The following is a 24,533-nucleotide window of genomic DNA, read 5'->3' as shown; positions in this document are numbered from 1 at the left end:
AAGCTTTACCATGTGTATAGGACCCTTATAATGATGGGCACATTAGCTGCAAATGTAATTTGCTTCTGCATTAGGAAGGCTGTGAATTTATGCAACTTGGAAAGCCAAAGCAGGCTGCATCTTTAGTGTTCACTCCATTAGCTTAATTTTTTTGGCAAATGCCACACAGGATGTCCCTTCTTAGAGGGTACACCATCTTAACACTGCCATGTTGTTCTATTGCATTCAACAATGATCCTTTAAAACTTCTCAACTTTCATTTACAGCCTGCTCCCCTCACATAAAAGTTACATTTCTGTGCTATTCTGATCTTGTAAGGTCAAAGCAAATTATTCCAACAGTCCATCAGCCAGACTGCCCCTCCAATAAACCATGCATCTCACAGATCAAATAACTACTCTGTACTTTCCATAGATAGCCTCGTGTCCATCTCTGTTGCTGAGGAAATTGAGCACATAATACACACACACACAAAAAGAACCAAATTTATTTTAGCACTGATCATACAACTACAATCTTTTAAATCTTGTGTTATTTTTGAGATTATGGTCAGACTGTGGCGTCTAATGAAGTTCAACTTTTTCATTATAGCCCCTAGATAGCTGCCCTGTGCTACTCCCAAAAGATAGCCATCTACCTTCCTTGTACCAACCATGAACTATGACAGGAGAAACAAAGGCCACAAATTTCCAACCTGATGAACTGTATACCCTGTCCTTCAAGCCAAGGCTTGGACTACTTTAATGTAAGGAGCCTTTGCTTTCACACAGACTGCCCCAACACCAAACCACTTATTACCTGAAGTGGTATAATGGCCATATCAATTTATTTCAACTTGCTGTTACAAACTTCTCATCCTAATCTCTGTAATAACCAAATTTTGCTACAAGCAGTGTGTACGGCTACCACCAAACAATAACTGCATTAAAGCATATACCTGGATAACAAGCCATCCCCGAAAGCCAGCCTGCTGCTCCCAGGACTGCTAAGAGCACAAAGACTGGTTAATTTCAGCTGCCTGTGGGCACAAGTTGCATGACATTAGCTGACCACTCAGGTCCTATTACAATATTAGGGATGCAGAACTCTGGTTCTGTTTTGCATTTTAAATGGTACTACTGCAATTACCCCAATTGATCCCTGCCTGCAGATTTGAATTACGCTGAGAGTTCTCTTGGACTAAGCCCTTGTCCTTACTGAACTCAAGTGTTATGCTACCGGAATACCTTAAAATCCTAGAGGGAGATGCCAGCTCTGCCAATTTCCACTTACTTATGCTATTTCTTATACTAACATTGTACACTTTCTGCACCTGATCATGCACCTGTTCAGCACCTCAGCATGGGTTAAAAATGGGTCTCTAGTAAAAGCTGGCACCATGACAAATAACCCAACTGTAACCATTACAATTACTGGACTGATGGACAGCTTGACATGCAATACACTGGATGCTTTGAATAACAACTGCAAGCACAAAGTTTCCAAAGTTCATCTGCACCATGAAAGCATTTTAGCAGCTTACTGCAAAGAAGCTGTTCCTTCCACTGAAATACATGCGATCATGATGCTGGGGACACTATGGGAGGAAGAGCTAGGAGCAACAACCCTCTCCCACAATTAGCACAGCTGGGGCACAAATAAAACACAGGAGAATATGGAGAGTAGATATGGTCACTGCAATAAGACAGAAGATGCATCATAAGGGTATTTGGGAAATAATGAGAAATAATACATTCCCTTTCAACTTTGCACCATAGTATGTGGTACATGAAGTACTAAACAGCACTTTCCCTACCACGAGGAATGTCAATAGACAAATATGCACCACTTTTTATGGCTCAAAGTTCTGTGAAATCACACCTACAGCAAGTACTTTTGAAAGAGCTGTCCAAATCAGAACTGTACCCATAACATCAGCTACTTCATATACTACTTGTAGTTTCAGTACATCACTCCCTTGATCTTGTAGAACCTAGATTTACAAGTTTCTTCTCTGGAAAATCTCTCTGGAAAATTACTTCAGAAGGATGGAGTTAAATTTTGATAGGGAGCTTAAAAACGGTACAAGGTCTATGAATAATGTGGTACATCCCTGGTATGACAAACATTAATTTTAGTTGCTTACCAAATTGCTAGTGTCTCTCTACGAACAGTCAACAACTTGACATATAAACCACCTTCATGACAACCGTTGGTCTTGTTTGGCAATTTTCAATACATTAACCTTTGTATTCTAGTATTTAGACTCCTTCATTCTCCATCCCAATAGGCCTCTTCTACAGTCTCTCTGCAACCCACAGAAGTCTCATATCTGCAAACAGAGGCAATACAATTACATCTACATAGGCATGCAAACGTTGCTCCTTTTACACCCCTCTGACCTCGACTAATAGCAAACTAGCAAAGATACAAGGGGATAGCCTTCAAAGACTTAAGAGTAAGTTTAAACTAGGTAAAACTACACAAATGCCCATCTAAAAGCAAATTCTCAGATGCAGTACAAATTAAAATATGCTGCCTCCAAAGCAAAATGCTTACTTGGGTTCAAATTTGTTTTATCACTAAATCTGGAGCAGAGCATTTACAGTGAGTACACATACTCAAATGCCACTGATAAACCAGGTTTATTCTCATTCTGTACAGCTGTAAACATGTAGTCAACTTTCAACAGGCAGCACAGGATTATATTTATGTCAGAAATAGAGATATCATATAGCAGCAGTCCAAGTCAGAAACAAGCGGACAAAGTCATATGGCAGTAATTTTTTATTCAGAAATAGAAAAGAAACCAAATAAATGCCCAATTCAGCCTCCAGATCAAAATTAGTGTAATCAAATTAGTGTTAAGGTATGTGCATGGCCAAATCCGTAATGATCTCGATACAGCCTTTAGCATTCTTGCAGAAATCAATAGTTGCATCTTTTCAGGTGTAGTGCAGTGTTTGTAGCTGGCACGTTTGCTTTGCTTCCATGTACACCAGGTTTACCCTTTACTATGACTAATACTGTGGGAAGAGAAAGAAAAAAGTCAGTCTAGTCATAAAGACATTTCTCGCAGCTCAACTAATCATTAAAATCTTCCCAATACGAGTCTGCAAGCTAGGAAGGATCACAATTTGTTTACCATTACGCATTTATGCAACACCTACAATATGCAATCTTTATGGTATCTCATGGTTTACCTACAGCCAGGTCTGGTGCATACCAAAGGGACTCAAAAGGAGAACATAAGTTGAACTACATCTCAAATGCAAACCTCACCTGGCAGGCAGAATATGCTACTTTGCAGGAATGGCTTCCCCATTCTTAGGGTAAAGTCAGGCATGCCCTGCCTCATTTCCAGAAAAAGCTTATGTCCAATCTTACTGTTACCACAATGAAAAAAAAATATTAAACCAACAGGAAATTCCAGTTAATGCTGGCACCAACATGTGGGGAGCCACCAGAAGTTATAACTATGGTATGTTAGGAGGAATGTCAAGTATGGCACAGATAAGGAGTGGCTTATGTCTACAAACAAAGCTGTGCTGAGCTTTTCACACCGCTACAAAGGTGTCATATGCAAACACTCTGTGCACAGCATTGTCTCTCTCGTTTACTGCACCAACCTGCCAATACAGAGCAAGATAAATTGGTCATAACTGATGGCAGAAATGTAGTGTAGCTAACCAAGTTACCCAAAGCAGAAGACTAGTAACAGCAGAATACTGAACAGCACAACCTCGTACCACAAAACCTGGCACCTACAACATAAGGGTGTCTTTCAGCAATACCCTGAAGGGCTACTGGTGTAACTCTGGCATCTTTCCTATAGTGAGCATGGTAACTACTGTCTGCTACACAAATCCTGAACAGTTTTGGGTCCCACCTACATCCTGGTTAAGTGAACCTTATGCACAGCATGTATACAAACTGGTCTCTAAGTGCTTCAGAACAGATTCTCTACACAAGATGCATTTCACCACCTCCACTTCTGTATTTCATTCTAATCCATGTTGGAGCTAAATTTCAAGTCTGATTACAATTCTAGACACAGTCAATATACAAAACTCCAGGCACTTAGGTTACTCATTACCAAATATGTTCAGCTTCAAAATGGTCAATACCTGTAGAGACTTTAATTATGCATATACACCTTAAGTCTACTTGTACTGCAGAACCAACCTCTGGTTTACATACAACTATACAATTATATACACGTCCACACATGTACATATATACAAACAGCAGCAAGTTACTAACTGGACTTTTCATACAGCCAAAGGTACTTCTACTAAAACTCCAGCAGCTGAACAAGTCAGACAAGCCACATTTAATTCCTGACACTCAAAACATACCGTACTAAGGCCACTTATATAAGGCCATGGTACACCCACACACAGGAGATTAGCACCCATAAATATCACAACCCTTTGCTTCTTATGAAGAGGGTCCTATAGCGTACACTATGTTAATGCCACACAATTTTTAAGTAAACTCTATTTCCTACAGAATCAGCAAAAGATTTAACCAGCAGACCACATATATCACTCAAACTGAAATTTTATTCCATAAAGAATTCTTCCCCCAGTTCAAAACTGATGAAAATGACTGCACATTATCAATGCAAATTTCACAGGGACTATTGTAGAGCCTTTTTAGGCAGCAAGTGTAAGACATTTTACTAGATGTATAGAAAAGTGCAGTAATCCACCTCCAGGGTTCTCTGCTCCATCAGTATAACTAACTATCCTTAACATCCACCATCATCTAGCAGGTTGGTAATGGTTCTACAATTGCATTCTGATGCTGCCATTAATGGCAGCTCTGAAAGACTGAGGTAGGTAGTGTTGGGTTGTAGGTTAGAGTGCATTGTGATGGATTATGGTAAGGGTAGAGGATGTGCTTGACAGAGGATGTTAAGGATAGCTAGTTATACTGATGCAGCAAGTAATCCACCTCCAGGGTTCTCTGCTCCATCAGTATAACTAGCTATCCTTAACATCCTCTAGGTCAAGCACGTCCTCTACCCTTACCATAATATTCCGTCACAATGCACTAACCTACAACCCACCACTACCTACCTCAGTCTTTCAGAGCTGCCTTTAATGGCAGCATCAGAATGCATTAGTAGAACCCATTACCAACCTGCTAGGTGATAGCCTTTTCCACTCCAGTAGCAACCCCCTTAACACTCCTGTATGGTGTTGATAATCCAAAATCCATGAAACTAACTACTTAGTTCACAGCAACTCACTATCATAAGTACACATGGTTAATGTGCACAAAATCAGTCCAATTTATTACAAAAATTGTAAGCCCGCTCTAAATCCCTTATGGGGTGGGGGGGACTTCCCCTTATTTCAAGGTGCAGCAACAACTGGTTGGACAACCTGTCAAAGCCCCTGTACTTTTCACAAGTTGCTGCACCCACTAGTCATGTTCTCGCCACAAGGCCACAATCCATCCATTTCTAGCTCTACACAAGGCAGGTGGTCCAGGGAAGACCATACTTCCTAACCTCCCATTACAGATTCAACATTTTAGTGAATTTTTCAAGAGAGTCTCCATACCCGAAGGTGGCTTTCAAGCAGCTTCGTGATGACAACACTGCCTATACCACCAGCCATGAAACAAGTCCAGGGGCAACCAATTTTTTTCCTACTGCCCTCACCACCGTCTTCCAGTCTTGCTTACTTACAAATGAGTATCCCCAACATTGCCACTTAACAGCATGCAGCTTTCACTTGCTTGAAAAGTGCTCACTGAAGCACATACTAGAGCAGTATGGGGTACTTGCTGTACATCTGCACTGCCAATATTCATCAATTCATACACCTACAGGACATCTTTTGAACAGTTAAATCTTGGCCCTTAGTCTTCCAAAGTTTGCTATCCAGATGTTTGCACTCAAATTGCATGTTTCTCACCAATAAAGAACACCCACATACATTCCACACAAGCTGGGAAGTCAACTACACACTTTCACCGAGTCACTCGGACTATAGCTTTTGAAATCTTTAAATGCAAGTTGAATTACCTGTATTCCCTTTGGCTGCTGTTAGAGGAGATGTCTGTGATTCGGCTCCCTTTTCCCTGGCATCGACATAGCAACACTCTTCTCCGCTAAACATTGCATCTCTAAGCATAAAGTATTTTACGCCACCAAGTTTTAAACCATTACTAAACAACTGTTCACGATTGGTGCTCACCAGATTACTTAATTCATCATGCTAGAAAAGAAAACAAGTGTTTTAGGTGCTCAAAATTTTGGACTTCAAACCTATAGAATAAAAATGGGTTAGACATACAAACTACCAATACTTGTAGCACACATTACTCTAGTCCTTCGAGGTGTGTGTGTGTCATCCTGTTATCAGCTTCCACTTATGTGGTACAAATGCTAAAATAATGCTTTCATGCTGCAAATGAACAACTCTTGTCCAGCTGGCTATCAAGACAGCTGTATCAAAATTGCACACACTCAACTATTCACATCCGCTTTTACTGGAAAGGAGAAGACACCATTCACATTTTTATCTGGTAGTCACCAGGAAGATGAAGTACCACCACTATTACACAATCTGATCATTAATCAATACAGTCAAAAAAGCACAGTTAAAGCAGTGGGGAGATTAGCCAAGCCATCATGTTTCAAAGTATTGCTGACCTAAAGACTCCAGATCTAGCAATGTACTCAGATGTGGTCAAGAGTTCAAACAGTATTACAGAACATGCAGCTAAATTAAACATTTGACGGAAAGTTGAAAAAGCCAGAAGAACCCAATACAGTGTCAGACAAACTTCTACAAGCAGCTCATCTTTTAAGACTTATACAGAGGTGTTCAAATGATGGACAGTGCCTCTTTTCAGCAGTCTTGGGGGGGGGGGGGGGGGGGCGGGGCATGTCACTGATTTTTTTACATAGCTAAAGTAAATTTCAGTGGAAGTAAGTAAATTTCAGTGGAAGTATTTGATGCTCATTCAGATAAAAGAATATTGACAACAAGGTACGACAAATGCAGGTCAACAACTTTGGCTAGTGTGTCTATCATATACAAGGAGTTATATTATTAGGATGTACTTCTGTCTGCTGATGCTACTAATGAGAACAGCAAAATTAGTGCTTCTGTTAAACTAAAAGCAGTAATACCTAAAAGGTTGGGAACAGTTCTTGAAAGTAATTGGTGTCTAATGCAAGTTTTATGTATTGACCGGTAACTTGAGAGTTGAAGTTACCCAGTGGCTGTACAGCAGAAACCACAATTTGTTGTTATGGTAGTAGGTGCAAGTAGTATTTACAGTCCTTGGAAGAGCAATTTTTTTGAAAAAAATCTTAGTATAGCATTCAGCTACATGGCCTAAGTAGAAAGTTTCACCATAAGAGCTGTTAATTTCTGTGCTAAACATTTTGACTGGTGGAGCACAGCTGTTGAGCAGGTTTGCAACAGTATAGTAAAGTGAAGACTGTGGGCTCTATTCCCACATCAGACAGAAGGGCTGCAAACATTCCAGAGCAGCGCTAGGATTGGGGTGGGAGGTGATGCACTAGTGTCATCCTTTGCACAAGTGGGAGGTGATGCACTCAGTGTCATTCTTTGCACAACCTGTTCAAAGGCCCCATCTGCCAAAGTTAGTGGTAGCCCAGATGGATGTAAAAGTTCCCATGCAACCTGTCAAAAAGAGCAGGGGTAGTTCCCAGATGCCTTGACCAAATTTCCCCTCACAAGTTTAAAAAAAAAAGCACTCTATCTTCCCTAAAGAGTCTACTCGTGTAGTGTGACTAACAAGGTCAATACAAGGATAAATGGGGGAGGGCAAGAGATTATTTTCTGGAAAGCAAATAATTTTGTATGCAATTTGACAATATAAAGGCTATTGGAAACTTCAAGCCATTTAATTTGTTACAGTGCCATGCAGTGGTGGATGCTATTGTGGCAAAGAGGCAAATTTTTCAATTTTATTGTAGCCCTTTTCCAGTCTGGAGAGAATGGGTATTTGTGAAGGTACCATATTTAGGGTTACTTCCCATAGTGAAGTCTGGTTATGACTTGAAAAGGATGACTTGAAAAGGAAGCTTGGAATCAGAAGTATGAGCTATGCCATTCCATCCTTGAGGGGGTTCAGTGGTTTTGCTCTGTACAGTAATCATTTTTTTTTTATTATTATTATGGTGACTTTTTAGATATACTGATTAAATTCAGTTTACAGTTTTAGCTCATATAGAGAAGTTTTGTGCTTTGTTTTTAGAATATAAACAATACCATTTTTGTTTGGTTAAAAAGTATCTGAAGATTCCAATTCTTTGTGAAGGATTGCTTGGTTAGACTGGAGTTGTGGGTAGTTTCTGTATAGGTTATTATGGAGTCTATGGCATATTTGACTTTGGTGGCTTGCTTAATGAAAGTCAATATGTTGTAGTAATAGGCTTCGTAAGAAAGCCTTGGGGAACTCTTACAGGTAGGACTGGTGTGTCAGTTTCAAATACTGGAGTCTTTGGGGTCAGACAGCTGAACCATTACATGCTGTCTTCATAATTTAAAGTTTTGCCTTCATGACTGTGTGAAACTGCACCAAATGCTATAGACAGATACTACAGGACAACTTACAACTTTGTTGCTGTATAATGGATTAAGTAAATTAAGTAAAATAGAATAAGTAGACTATTCTCTATCTGTAAAGCCTAGCACTTGCTCCTAAAGTATTTTTTTACTTTGATATAGCACTTTTATTATACATAGTACCCCACCAGCCTAAAACCCCTTTTTCGATCACCCACATCCCCCGGAGTCTTTTTAAAGTTTTTGTCTATTCCTTCTAGCATGTCGAGGGATCAGTTGCTAGTGTCCTCTCCTGCTCAGCTGGTAAATCTGGGAATATTGAGGCAATGTTACAATTGCCTCATGTACACAGACAACCCTCTCCTTCTCCCACAAAACACAAATACATGCGAGAGATGCAACTATATAGCCAAACTGGAGGCTGAGCTCTCTCAACATAGGACTGGCAAGACCAGACAGGAGGAGAAGGTAACCACACACACCACAAACCCAGTCTCACATAGTACTATCACAACTTCAAATCATACACAAACACACAAAGACATACTCGGAAGCTCTGATCAAAAATCTACCAAAACAGCAGAGGCCACCAAAGCAGACACCCAAACAACTGCCACCTCAGGACACAACACATAGACCACATACTGTGTGCCAAACAGTCACAGCCCTTAAGGCCAAACACAATGCCAGACACACTCGTCATTGGTGACTCCATAGTCAGACACACTGACGTCCCGCTCACCAGATTGAGTAAGGAGAAGGTCACAGTAAGCTGCCTGTCAGGCGCTAGAATCCGCCACATAACGCAAGCACTCAGGTCTCTCAACAGCAGGTACAAGTACGACTCAGTCATTGTCCACGCTGGTGTGAACGACCCGAGGCGTACCTCCTTGGACTACATGAAGAGATACAGAGGAGCTCTCCGATTATGTAGCCCAGGCAGGTATGACCCTGACCTTGAGCAAGTCCTACCTTCACCAAGAATGATGCCACAATACAGAGACAAGATGATCAGCTTTAATAATTGGCTTACACTCTGGTGTCAAAGGGGATCCAATGTCTGTCTGCATGGGATGACATGCTGGACAAGCCACGCTGCTTCGCAAGGGACGGCTTGCACCTGTCACCCCTGGGCTTCCGGATATTGGCAAAGGCTCTTGCCACCCCCATAGTGCCTTTTTTAGGCAAGGCACAAATTCTAAACCTACCACCCTAGAACACAAAAAAGGAAAAAAAACTAAGGGTAATGCTGCTCAATGCCAGAAGTCTCAACCTCAAGATGCACGCACTCGAGGCCCTTCTCAATATGGAGAACATCAATGTCTGTGCTGCGACTGAAACCTGGTTCAAGGCTCCTGAGAGCACCCCGGCACTATCAGGTTTTACCTCATATCATGCGTTCTGGCCCCAAAATCCGGACAACACCAAGAAAGGAGGGGGGGTGTCCATATTCATCAAGGACACCCACACCTCAAGGTTGGTGGCAATGCACGATGCATCGGAGACCATCCAGGTGCAATTAACCATAGGCAAGACTGCTCTGCAATTTGTAGCATGTTACAGGCCACCCTCTCAAACTCAGGAATCTCACATAGCTTTCCTAAAAACACTGGAGGGGATAAATGTATCTCCAAACACCATCATACTAGGTGACTTCAACTACCCGAATATAGACTGGGATCACTACTCAAGCCAACACTCTAGCCCAAAGGTTCCTAGAGTTCATAAACTCAAATGCCATGGAACAACTAGTCACCATCCCCACAAGAGGAGAAAACATACTAGATCTCATCATCACGAACATGGGGTCACAATGTTCAACACCGGAAGTATACCCCTCACTGGTGAGATCAGATCATTTATCTCAAGTCCACATCCCGTCCCCACCTGAGATAAAAAAGACCACAGTGAAGAACTTCTCAAAAGCAGACTTCACACTTCTAAAGACTAGTGTGGTTTCTTTTAAGGCCCCCAAGCCTGCGGAAACCATTACTCAAGCCGCTGAAACACTTACAAATGCCTTACCAGCACCTACAGGACTGCATGGATCAGGCAATCCCAAACAAAACAAAGACTCTTTGTACCAAAGGCAAGCGTCCAGTCTGGTGGACCCCAGCCATAAACAAGCTCTACAACAAAAGGAGGAAGCTACTACAAGACAGAGCAAAATCCTTAAAAGGGAAGACACCTTTGATCATTATAATCCAAGGCAAATTTTGAGAGAAAAGTCGCTAAGGACTCAAAAGACAATCATAAGGCCTTCTTTAGCTATGTTAGAAACCTGGGAGGAAACTCCCAGATATGCTCAGAATTAGTTCAAAATGATGTAAAAATTACTGAACCTACAGACATTGCCAACATACTGGCTGACAGGTTCAGTGCAAACTCCCAAAAGGAGAGATATCTATACCAGAGGATTGTAGCCCCCCAAACATCTCTAACGCTCAGGTGAGAACTGCTCTCTCCAAGGCGAAAAACACAGCATCCATGGGACCAGATGGTGTCCCCGGTTGTGTGCATCATGAACTCAATGAGGAATTAAACCCGCAGTTAGGGCAGCTGTTTAATCTTAGCCTCACCTCAGGATACGTACCCAAGGAGTGGCGTATGGCAACTGTGGTCCCACTTCACAAAGGCAGTGCCTCCACCGACCCTGGAAATTACCGTCCCATCAGCTTGACAAGCCTGATCTGCAAAGCTATGGAGAGGATCATAATGGAACTCATAAATAAAGACATAGGGGACTTGCAGACTTTGGATCCAACCCAATTTGGCTTTGTCAAAGGCAGATCATGCCTTTTAAACTACTTTTTCGAAACAGTCACCAAGGCCATTGATGAGGGAAAGGCAGTCCACACAGCCTACCTCGACCTGGCAAAGGCTTTCGACAATACCCACTCAGGTATCATTGAAAAACTCATCAGCTTAAATGTAAACCCATACGTCACAAGATGGGTTGCAAACTGGCTAAGTGACAGAACCCACAGGGTCAGAGTTGCTGGCGCCATGTCAGACTCAAAGCCTGTCACAAGTGGTGTCCCACAGGGCTCAGTCCTGGGCCCACTCTTGTTCGGCATCTACTTTTCAGAAGTACAAGCAAACACACAGGAGGGTTATGGCTGACAAAGTTTGCAGATGACTGCAAACTGGGCGCCATAGTAGAGAACACATAGTCGAGAACACATCTGACACAGATATCCTTCAGAAGGGTCTTATAGAAACGGATAACTGGTGCCAGAGCCATGGCCTAAAGTTAAACGCCAAAAAATGCATAGTCATACCCTTCGAGAAAAACAAGGTTACCCCTAGCTACCATATAGGTGGCAATCCACTAAGCACAGAAGAGGTCATCAGGGATCTGGGGACCCAGGTTGACAGTAACCTTTCGTTTGACACTCACGTTGCCAAAGTAGTTAGGAAGACCTTCTACATTGCCCAACTGATCATGAAGGGATTCACATCTAGATCAAGGGAGGTCATCGTCTCCCTGTACTCCTCACTCATCAGACCAATGATCGAGTACAATGCCCCATTCGGAATGTATCTGACCAGACACCTGCAGCAACTGGAAAGGCCCCAAAAGTTCCTCACCAAAAGGATAAAGGGTCTCAAAAATATGTCTTATGCTGCCCGACTGAAGGAACTCCAGCTCTATTCAGTCGCTTACCGTCTGCTCAGAGGTGACCTGTGCCTGACATACAACCTGGAATTGATGAACATGCTTCACCTCAAAAAATCTAGATCCCTCAGAACTACAAGGGCGGGAGACTTAAACCTTGACACTTATTAATAGGACGTGCTGGAGGGACAGATTCATCACCCAGAGACTCCCTATGCTGTGGAACAAAATCCCGGTACATGTGAGGCAGAGCACCTCGCTGGCTTTGTTAAAGAGAAATCTTGACCAATGGATGGGAAATCGCAGATATACCCCAGGGATTACCTCAGTGTCACTGCTTGACAGAGGCACAGCAAAATAATGGGCATAGTATCCTTCAAACTAAAGGGGTGGCGAAAGCCACAAAACTCTGGGCTAGGCTTGTAAATGCCCTTGGGCGGATAGCCTAGTATGAACCTATGATTCTGTTTAGGAATGTTAACAGGGCAGATCAGCACAATGTCTATATCAGTGATGTATTGGGGATAACGTACTTATCTGAAGTAATCCATTTATGTATGCAGCTTGCTTGCCTTAACTTTAGCAAGTTAAGAAATGACGAATTATCTAATTATTGCCCCTTTTTTCAAGTAATGTTCTTCCTTTCTGAAGGGAGAGGTCATTGTTCATATACTTTGGTGAAACGCGACTGATTTTTGAGAACTGTTACACAGTATGCCACAGAATTAGCTGCCAATTAGAATTGTGATGGGATACCTGAAACCAGTGAGGTTGGTTAAATGTTTGGAGTACTTGAGTGCTGAACATGGACTAGATCAACGAGAAAGGCAGTGGGTTGTTACCATTTGCCGAGCATGACAGTTCTGTTATGCTAAATGCGATTGGAAGGGTTTTTTTATGGGACTGACCACTGGGTTCTAAATTTAAGGGTTGCAGCTCTTACAGTGTTTGTCAAGAGTGATTTTTGCCCTGGTTTTACTAGATTTACTTCAGTCTGGAGTTAGGCTTCATGTCATTTTCCAGGTTTTAGTCGCATTTTACTTATAGATTCTCAATGTTGATAAATTTAACTTAACACTGCTGTTTGCTATTGGTTTCGCTTTTGCACTAACTTCTACAGGCTCTGCCAGTCATGCATTTTTTTTTTTATTAATTTGCTGGGTTGACCATTAATTGGATTTCCTTTCATTTGCTATTTGACTACGGAATTTAGTACATTTAGGAAAGCTGTGTCAAAAACCTGGACTGCATTATCTAATCAGTTACGCTTTAGGTGGTTTCACAGAGTGAAACTGGAAGATTAAATCTGGTGAGATTTCTGTTTGGTACATTGAATATTACTGTCTACCTTAGTAATTACCCTATATTATGAAGGTGAGGTGGTGATCAATAATGGGACTGGGTAGTATGTCAAGGCGTATTCATTTAGTGGGGCTAGGCTAGATAATATACAGTCTGAAGTACTTTTGCTGGTAGGTTTAATTCTTACTGGTATTTGAATTAGTTGTGCAAAGTTTAATAGGTTTATTCTTGGGACAGCTGCTCAAAAGTCTTTTGGTCAATTACTGAGGTCACGTCATAATGGAAGTTAGTGGGCAGTACATCCTCAGCTATAGCAGTTACTGTTTGGGTGATGTAAATGGATATATGTGGATCTCTTAACATTAGATACCAGAGCTCTGCTTTGTGGGTTGTTTTAACTTCTGCATGGCAGACTTCATTTATATAAAATTAGGGCTGCTCGTTTCCAAATTTGTTCTAGTTTAAGCAGATCATACCCTGCTGCCGTCATTTCCTTTGTGTGGGGCTTTACTAATGTTTCCCATACAGAGAATACACTTGGGGAATAAGCAGCTACCAAGGCATGTAGTTGGGTAAGTTTGTTTCAAACTTTGGGAGAACTTTATTCCTTGACCAAGGTTACAAATAATGGACATCTGTGAAGGGACTATGGACAGGTTCACTCCCCATAGTGACGTAAATATGGGTACAGGTGTCAATTAGCTAGTCTGTAGGCAGAATAAAGTAAGTGTGTGCATAGTTAAGGCACTCTAGTGGTTTTAATTCATTATGTAGTATTGTGAGATCATGAAGTTTAAATTGTTATATAAAACTGGCAAAAATATACAGAAGTGCTATAACACAAAGAGGCAATACATCTTGATTATTTTAAATTATAGCTGTAGATCACAGACTGAGCACCCTGGCAGGCTAATCATTTGATGGCGAAAAAATATGGCTCTAGGAGATTCAGTTGTGTTGACTAAGGTCACCAAATGGGTATTTGCCAATCATAAGTGGGATGAGGATCCAGCCTACTCATACCCAAATCCAGGGACCCATGCCAACAGTGGACAAATTCAGGTTTGGCAAGTTTATTCATTTAACTGCTACACTAATGCTGGTTCACTGACAGGACGCAGCTTGGAGTGGATGACATGAGTAGGAGGCTAGACACCCTATTCAGCCACAGAAAAGATGGAAATGCAGTGTAAAGACACTTTGCTTGGAATCCAAACTCTACCACCCAAGACAGACTAGCAGTGTAAAGACCCTTTGCTTGGGATCCAAACTCTACCACCCAAGACAGACTAGAAATGTTGTGGGAATTGTGGTAAGAGAAGCTTCACAAGACAATGAGAGATGGCATCAGAATTAGTGAGACTCATGGCAATTAGACTCGTGTATTAACAGGGTAGTATTCATAATCTGTCTATAACCAACATTTGGGTTGAGTGCGTGTGGGAGGGGAAGAGTGCATTCAAACAGCAGTTACAGAGCCTACTAGAAAAAGCAAGACATGAACTGTTGTTGATAATGGAGGACCAGAATGCACATATAGGGATAGAGAACAAGATACGAGGATTGACTAGGTCCACATGGATGGAGGAACAGGAATAAAGGAGAGGCCACTCTAGCCTTCTGGCAAATGGTTTGATGGTGACCAACACATGGTTCAGCAAGTGTCACACGGGCACATGCATGTTGGCCACTCTTGTAACTCAGACTTATTAGTAAGGAAAGGGCGGTGGAATAGAATCACCGAAGTCATCCCCAGTGAACGGGTAGCCTACAGCATAAGTCACTGGTTGCCACAATCAGCTGTGAACAATGGTCAGAGAAGGTTCTAAGGTCAGACACTAAATTAAAGACAAGAAAGTTGACTGGAGAGAAAGCACAACAGTTAAAAGGACCTCAAAGAGAGGAAGAAATAAGTGCAATTGAACAAGAATGACAGTGCCTCAAAGCAGCATGTGTGAAAACTGCATAAAAGACGTGGCAAAGCCAGGTAATTGAAATAAGGAAAGCTGGTGGTGGAATAGTCCAGAAGACAAAATAAAAGTGCAGGAAAAAATTGGAGATAAAGACAGACCAGGCAAAGAAGGAATATGGGTTGGCTAATAAAGACAGAGGTGTTGAAATAGCAAGTACAAGGCATGAGACACACTATACCAGCTTCTGGAAAGTGACTATTTCAGGTTGCAAGAGAAAGACAACTATGATCAGAGACCTTGCGTGAGGGATGCCAGCAACTACCTGTTCAACCCACACGACAAGATAAAGGAGTACTCCAGCAGCTTTTGGATAAAGAAAGCCCCACAGAAGACATACTGCCCCATATACACCCTATGATGAGAGAGGGCACCACCCACCATGAAAGCAGTAAGAACCAAGGAAAGTGAAGTCAAGGAAAGCAGCTGTCCCAGATGACATCACAGCAGATGTAAGATGTTGGGTGAGATGTGGGAGAAATGGCTCAATGGTAGTCATAGCAGTATGGAAAGAAAGGTGCACCCCAGATGACTGGAGAACAAGCATACTAATGCCAGTGATCAAGAACAAAGGAGACATTCAAAACTGTGGGCAGTACAGAGGTATCAAACTGCATGAAAATACTGGAGATGGTGACAAACATGCAGAGTAGTAAAAAGTAAGATAAGAGACGAGCACTTAAGATTCAGTTCAAGATGCAGCACAACTAACCAGATACTTCAGAAGAAGCTAGAGACGAAGCCAAGTGTACATTCCTAGATTTGTTGAACGCATACAACAAGGTCCCAAGAAAACTGATTTGGGTAGTCCTGTGGAGGTCTGAAGTCACAGAAACATTGGTAGAAATGGTGCAAAGTTCCAAAGACTCAAATATGAACAATGTTCAGTCTCCGAGAAGGGTTCTCAGTGGGAGTGGGTGTGCTTCAGGGTTCAACTCTATTCATACATTAGCAAACAGGTCAGAGGAAACAGATTAACAAAATTGCTGTACATAGACAATGTGGCATTACAGGAAACTCTGAGAAAGTCAGCAAACTAAAGGTAATAGAATGAAACACTGAACGCATACAAATAAAAAAAAGTGTTGTAATGGCAACAAATGGAAGAAATTACAAGAAGGTGAAAAATGGAGTTAGAAAGGAAAGTAGTAGGACAGGTTAACAGCTTCAAGGACCTGGGAGGGGGAGTGGCTAAAGAGAAGTCTGATCGAGGAGGTCAAAACTAGAATTAGATGGCCTGTAGCCAACTGGCACAGAGCATCAGCAGATGTGTATGACAGAAGGATGCAGTGGTGCAACCAGGACTACCAGACGGCTGTGGCAGGGGATACAAGCTATGCAGACTACAAGCCTGTTTCCTCAAAATGTGACTACATTGAATTCCTGAATGTACTCCTTCAGTAGATTTGATGAGGGGGAACACAGTGGCAAATCAACTACCAAAACAAAATGGGCAAGTACTCTGCTTTAACCCAGTGGAAGTCCAAAGGATCCTAAGCAGGGCAAATCCCAGAAAAGCAGCTGGCCCAAATAACATTAGTGCTCTGAGACCGCTCTGCTCAACTGTCAGTAGTACTTGGGATGACTACCATCCAGTTGCTCTAACCTTAACGGTGATTACGTGCTTCGAACGGCTGACCCGCTTCAATTTGCCTACAGGGCCAACTGCTCTGATTCCATCTCATTTGCTCTTCATGAATCCTTGGCACATCTTAACAAAAACCATGCAAGGATGCTGTTCATTGATTTTAGCTCCACCTTTAATACAGTCAACCCTCAACACCTCATTGAGAAGCTTACCCAGCTGAGTGTTTAACACCAGCTTATGCAACTGAATCCTGGACTTTCTCATTGTTAGATCCCAAAAAGTAAGCATAGGCAACACCACCTTAAGGAGCTTAAACACTAACCACACCTGCACTTCTTGCAGAAGCTGAGGAAAGCTCTTCTCCCTTCATATATCCTCAAAACATTCTAGGCGTACCAATGAAAATACCTTGACTAGTACTCCAGTCTCATTTGGGAACTGCAAAGCCTCAGACCGAAAGGCCCTACAAGGTGGTGAAGGTAGCTGAGATCACCGATATCCACTTCCAGCACTGCAGGTCCTATATGAAGCATGATGTATTGGCACAGCCGGAAAAATAAGACCACACTCACCCTGCACATTTTCCTACTTATCTTCAGGAAGCCGATACTGTAGTATGTGTTGCAAGTTCTCCAAGTTTAGTAGGAGCTTCTTCCCACATGCTATCAAACTGATGAACTTTACAGCATATCAATAGCTACAGCATATCAATAGCTGGTGACCAGAACAAATCAGTAGTACAATGATCTTCTTGTGCAATACCTACTTCAAGGTGCTTTAAAAGTGCAATCAGTAGTAATTAAACATTCTACTAGTGCTATTCAGTATATTCTGTATACTCCGTGCAAGAACTGCTTTTCCACATGTTCAATATTTGATGAAGGCTGCTACTAGTGTTAGAGATATCTCAGGTCCTGTCAGTCTTGTCTGGTATATGTTACTGTACTGTTTTATGTACTTGTTATTCTCTGTGGTTGTATAAGATGCATGCACTTAGAACCGAAGCAAAGTAATTTTGTTCAACTTGCACTGTGCTTGTGTCTGAATGACAAAGTTTACTTCGACTTGATTTTAGTGATACAGAAACCTAGACAGTAAAGGCAGTGCAGTTGAGGAAGTTAAAGGGGTTGGAGAAGTGCCAAAGATGGATTGCAGGAGACATACTCTGGGACAAACAAAGAAATGAGAACTTCCAAGAGCAGAAGCCAAAGTAGCTCCAGTTTCATAAAAAGTCAAAGATCAGATTACAGCACAGGTGCAGAAAAGCAGATGATGATTTGGGACAGACACGAAGAAAGCAAGAGGAAAAGAGGGCATCCAGCAAAGCAGAGGTGGATGGACTGTGAGAAAGAAAACTTGCGAGAGCCAAACATGAGTGCCGAAGAAGGTAGGAGTGTGAACTGCTGACACGACACCCCAACCCTGTTTTTATCATGGGAAAGAGGGGGTTGATTATGGTGTTGTAGACTTTGTGGAAAGTAAACTTTTGTGAAGTTATGACTAATAGTAAAAAGCTTTGATATAGCTGGTAGCTACGCAGTGACCGACTAGGATGTTAGGGAGGGTAGAGAAAGTGGGGAGAAAAAAAAACACTTTGGTTTACATTAAGTAGAGTTAAGTGAGGCAAGTTTGAAAGTTAAGTGCAACTTAAATCCTTTGATCTATGGATAGGAAGGCAAAAATTTACTTCAGGACTGACCCCCTTGTACTACAAATGGATACCACTCCTAAATGCTTTATCCCCTTTATTTAGTCCCCTCAAATTATCTATGATATGGTCCCCTCAAATTATCTATGATATGATCCCAGTCATTCTGATTAGGAGTAACATGCAATTACTGACCATGGAATGTGAAGGCCAATCTGCAATTAAATAGATTGCAATTTGAATGAGCATAAAATGGAAAATGGATAGGCTTAAAATGGCCCACAAGGGAATCTAGCCTAGTACTTGCCCATGAACCTATAAGCCTGTAGTGTTAAGACAATTATCGCTATACCATTTTTATGGAAATTATTGGTTTGAGAAGTTAGAATATATACTTTTGCTTAAATGCACAACAAAAGGGACTGCAAATATTTCAGAAAGTGCTGCACCTAAGGGCAAGACTATGCTAATATGAAGTTTCACTAATAGACAGCCAAACTCAGATGTCCTACTCTACCTCCAAAACTCAGGATCCAGAATTCCACCACCACCCACTTATGCAGAAGTTAAACTATCTTATGGATAAAAATCTACATATGAAATGCTCTATCAGCTGATAGTGGCAAGGCAAAACCATTAACGCCACAGCCTCTATCAAACAAATCTATTGATCGTACCAACAGCTGGGTCTTACCTGCCAAGTGGGCAAATGCATAGCATCAGGTTTCTCCCAGTTTTCTTTCCTTGTCTTACATTAAGGAAGGTAAAATCCTGTCTACACAAAATGCTGCTGCCTCTACATACTAGCCTGGCATTTTTAGAAGTATTATTCCAATCATCTGATACAAAGCCCTGCCAGTAACCACTGTGAATTCACAAAAGGGTCTAGAAAGCAGAACATAAAATCTTAAAATAGTAAAAATGCACCATTTCTGGGTGCTATAAGCCACACAACCAGAAGAAAATGCTGCTAGTTGACGTGCTGACGTAGAGTGGAGCACTACACCTTTTCCAGTAAACCACTAACTACAGTCAGTAATGTCAGACATTAGAATTTCAAGCTTGTTTTGGAAATTCATGCTGATGTACAATAAACTTGTACATCAGCTTGTAAATGCTGACATACATGCTACTGCTCAATTAACTAAGGGAGTAAAATGTCCCTGATCAGTCCTTTTGTAGCCCAATTACTGTACATTTTACAGAATTCAATAAGGAAGAGGAGAGGTACGGGTGCAATTATGAAAACTTGTGGGATAACAAGGCATGCGTCATGGAGCATTACTTCGTGTCTGCACAGTCCCCCCCCCCCCCCCATTTTGGGGTTAAAAAGAAATGCCAGTTCTCTGTGGTGTTCTCACACTTTCCACTACCGCAGTTAGGTTTCTCCAAGTTCTGTACCTAAAGTGTTCCACTCATTCACATCATTAGGGCTGACATAAGATTAATAAGGGCCCCCTCATGGCTGAGCCGATTAAGACAATGGCAAAGATTTTTGGACAACTACATGTTCATCTTCCATAAGCAACACATCTTTGGCAACTGGGAACACTTGAGAGAAGATGAAGCTGAAACTGAAATTAAGCCTGTTTGTGAAGATATTTGGTCATACTCTGCACAAATACAGACAATGCAGTAGTACAAGCAAGCAAGTTAAGTCCCATTATAATCTGCTACTGCCTCATCCATTTGCGCATTCTGAAGATGAAACCTGCTGGAAAAAAAAAAGTCATACAATGTTAAGACAACATACTAGAAGGTTTACAAATTCATGTTAACACTACATTTTTGAAGCTTTCAGAAAACTGGAAAACATGGCCCAGATTCTCAAGTCACTGTAGGCAACTGCAGCTGGAATACAGTCGTAAGAAAGTGTTAACATCTCCAATAACAGGAACCATTTCCTAAAGTGCCAGTGAGAAGCATCAACAAGACACCGCAGTCATAGTCTTACCAGACAGGCATGTCACTGATATGCTTCAGCTACGGAAGAGACTTTCTACTATTTTTCCTTTTCCTTGCACACATTAAGACTCGATCATAGTTTAGCAGCACGGAGGACTAAAGCTAGGACCTGCTTCCTGTGGTACTGGGTTTTGATTCCTTCAGCCTTCATTTGTTTACTGTGTGACGTTGGGCAAGTCATTCCACCAGACACCACTTTGGGACAATTAGTAAAATTGGGCTATGCTGCTTAATGGTCTCCTGAACATATTAAAAATGTATTTAAAATAGTACCCAACAGTACTACTGCTGCAACTAAGCCATTTTAATTTAAAGGAAGTGGTCTTAAAAATATTGTTTACCAAACCTCATTTTTCCTCACACAAACTGTTTTCATACATTTTAATAAAGATATCAACAGTTATCCCACTCCACAAAGTGGAAGCCACCATTGATCCCGGGAACTATCAACCTATTAGCCTGACAAGCCTGGTCTGCAAGGCCATGGAACGTATCATCATGGAACTCATAAACAAACACATTGGTAACCTCCAAACTCTGGATCCCACCCAGTTCGGGTTTGTGAAAGGCAGATCATGCCTCCTGAACCTGACTGACTTCTTTGAGGCAGTCACCAAAGCCGTGGATGAGGGTAAGGTGGTTCACACAGCCTATCTTGACCTCGCCAAAGCTTTCGACACCACCCCCCATTCTGGAATTATAGCTAAACTCACTAAACTAGGTATAAATTCCTATGTCACAAGATGGGTTGCCAACTGGCTCACTGACAGAACCCACACTGTAAAAATTGCAGACTCCAAATCTGACCTCAAGGCAGTGACAAGTGAAGTGCCACAGAGTTCCATCCTGGACCTCTCCTGTTTGGTATCTATTTCTCTGAAGTACAGGCTAACACAGAAGGCCTCTGGCGGACTAAGTTCACAGATGACTGCAAACTAGGAGCCATAGTCAAGTCCCCAAATGAGGTGGTGGTGGGGGGGGGGGGGGGGAGAGGTCATTGTTCCCCTCTACTCGTCACTCAGATCCATTATAGAGTACAATGCCCCTTTTGGAATGTAACTCACAAGAGCAGCTGGAAAGGCCACTGAAGTACCTCGCAAAGAGGATTACTGGCCTCAAACAAATGCCCTACACTGACCACCTCAAAAAACTCCAGCTTTACTCCGTAGCATATCGCCTACTCCGAGGTGATCTCTGCCTAACATATAAAGCTATGTCAAACCCAGAGCTGTTTGACATGCTACACCTAAAGAAATCCCAATCCCTCCAAGCTACACGCTCTAGGGACCTAAACCTTGTCACCACAATAAACAGGACACGCTGGAGGGATAGATTCCTGTCCCAGAGACTTCCTATACTTTGGAACAAGCTACCCATCTATGTCAAGCAAAGTTCTTCATTAGCATCAAGAAAAATCTTGGAGTGGATGGGAAATAGGAAATAACACCCTGGGGATCACTTCTGTGTCTTTGCTGGACAGTGGCACAGGAAATACCACCCTGGGGATCACTTCTGTGTCTTTGCTGGACAGTGGCACAGGAAAATAACTTTCTTGGGTGGCGTAAGCTATGGTACCTTGCTGGCTAGACTTATGCAGGCCCTTGGGCCGATAGCCTAGTACCTACCTATGAACCTATATTGCAAAAATAACATGCATTAGATGCATTACTGGCACAATGGACATTTACGTCAGTCACACCACCTGTACAAGATACTTTTTTAATCAGTAACCCATGGCTTAAGACAAGGTATATGACCACGTTAAACATCTCACCTCTGAAGTCTACATGCTACTGAATAAACAGAATACTACTAATTTTCTGGTAGTTTAGGCTTTTGGGCCAGTAATCAGAGTGGTCTTTTTAGTTGTTTTGACATGTCTAGTGAGGTTTATCCCAAAGGGAGTGTTGTACTCTAACTGGCCTAACCAATGCTGAAGAAAAGGAGATAACCTCTAGAGATGAATGAGGCAAACTGGCAATTAAATGGTGGACTTTGACTACTGCTATACTATGATGAAACCAGACTGCATTATCAGCCAAGTCCTGAACATTATTCTCATTCTGAAGTGGGGTATTAACTTTGCTGCATACTTTGGAGGGAGGGGTTAAAAGGATGGTCTACCAAATGTGTTAAACTCTTTAGTAATGAGTCCATTCCACCAACTATTTACAAGTAAGTGCAAGTTCTTGAAGTGTTCTAGCTTCAGAGGTGGGGTTTGACTGCAACCTGTGAGTCATTGCCATCTACAAAGGTGTAATCAAACAAATAATGATTCATGGGCTACAAATGACGAAAGTAAACGCTTAAGAAAAAAAGTGTTCAAAGACTGTACAGCTCACAACCTCATCTCCATAACCAGGAGTAAATTCAGAAATAGGGCACATCGAAAATAATTTAGTGTTCACAGAATAAGTAGCAAGTATTTTTTGAAATCAATAACTAATGCCAACAAATAAGTTATAAAAAAGTGTACCCCCCCCCCCAAAAAAAAAAGAAAAAAAAAAGTTTGAAAAGAAAAGATCAGATCAAAAATCTGAGCCCAAATCAGGGCCAGCTGAGGCGTATGTAGCACTAAACCTGTTAAGACTACTGGACAACACTTTTCTTTGAGAAACTTGCCACCAGTATCCTACCCATGAGTACTAAACGCATATGGATTATACAATAATCTTTCTAACTCTGCTAATGTACGACTGTAATGCCTAAAGATATCCGCTGTTAGCATACAGAAAATTAAGAGTAAGGATCGCATATTAGGGGATCGACCCAGATGCCGCGTGACAGGCGAATTACTAAAAAATAATTTGATTCATTCCACGCAAGTCATACACGACATTACTTTGGCCTTTTTAGGGCGGGGACATTTTTATTAGAGAGTTTTAAAAAAAATTCTAATCTCTTGTCAAAAACGAGAAGAGAAATAAATTTTCACACCATTCCAAACGCTGTTGTACAACTTTCCACATTTAGTTGGTTACGCTACCGGGGAGGGGCCAGAAAATTTCACTTCCCGTCACAGCAGTTCCTCCCTGAACCACCCTCAAGGCTTGCCTTGAATAAAGGCACGAAAAAGTACTATGCAGAACGTACACTTGGAAGTGTACTTAACAAGGAGGGCATCTGCTATCAAAATCCTTGCTTGGCCTTTCAGTCAGTGCAGCTGATAATCTTCGGTGTTAGAACTTCCAAATGGCTATGGGAAGCGACCATACCGGAAGCAAATGTTATAGTAAATTATTCTAACACTACACGTAGGCTCGGTCGTGCTTCAGCAATATGACTACCACGTAAGCGCCAAACTAAAACATCTTGAAGTTCATGCGTGGGTCTTAACATCTTTCCCAAACCCTTACCGTAACTTTACACAACTCCTGGTCTTTAGCTGCAGCCCAAATATGCCACCTTCCATCCTGGCAACCAGCGATAACTGCATCCGAAACACCTTCATATGCCAGCATATTATCAATGAAACTCTGCCAGGACATGTTCAAACCGGAAGGGAAGAATAAAAAAAAAAAGTTGAAAAACGTAAAGCACACAACACTTTTGCAGTTGTTAGCAAAATAAGGCCTCGAGAATGAGCTGTTTCCTGGTACAAGCCTCCGTGAATACAATTTAGTAGGGAGCAGTCAAACCTCAGCCGCCTACTAAAATGAAAGAAAACAGGAAGAACTGCAGATATTAGTTTGGGTGGGGCTACCACTCCAACCAGAGTGAATGCGCAATAATTCAGTGAACTTCCCGAAAGTTTAGCTATTGCTTATTCTTTGCTGAAAATAATTGGCTTGTGAGAACATTCCAATCAGCTGTTTTTCATCCTCACATGGCTTCACTGATGTTACTCTGAACACTAGGTTTTGGACTGGGAAACAAGTCTATGTAACGAATATATGCTTTT

The 24,533-nt window shown here is 41.7% G+C and overlaps 1 protein-coding gene across 1 annotated transcript; it reads right to left on the bottom strand.

The window, feature by feature from the left end:
• Positions 1-2,751: 2,751 nt before the first annotated feature.
• Positions 2,752-24,266, bottom strand: LOC122806563 (profilin-1-like). Its single transcript, XM_044077099.1, has 3 exons — positions 23,989-24,266; positions 6,020-6,212; positions 2,752-3,005 (listed from the first exon to the last, which is right to left on the bottom strand). Exons 1-3 carry the CDS (start codon positions 24,118-24,120, stop codon positions 2,908-2,910), a joined length of 423 nt encoding a protein of 140 aa, XP_043933034.1. The 5' UTR covers positions 24,121-24,266; the 3' UTR covers positions 2,752-2,907.
• Positions 24,267-24,533: the final 267 nt, after the last annotated feature.

This window comes from Protopterus annectens, chromosome 7.part0 (genome assembly GCF_019279795.1).
Source record: "Protopterus annectens isolate FY-2018-M chromosome 7.part0, PAN1.0, whole genome shotgun sequence".
Taxonomy (NCBI): Eukaryota; Metazoa; Chordata; order Ceratodontiformes; family Protopteridae; genus Protopterus; species Protopterus annectens.
This window is presented reverse-complemented; position numbering and strand designations above follow the sequence as displayed.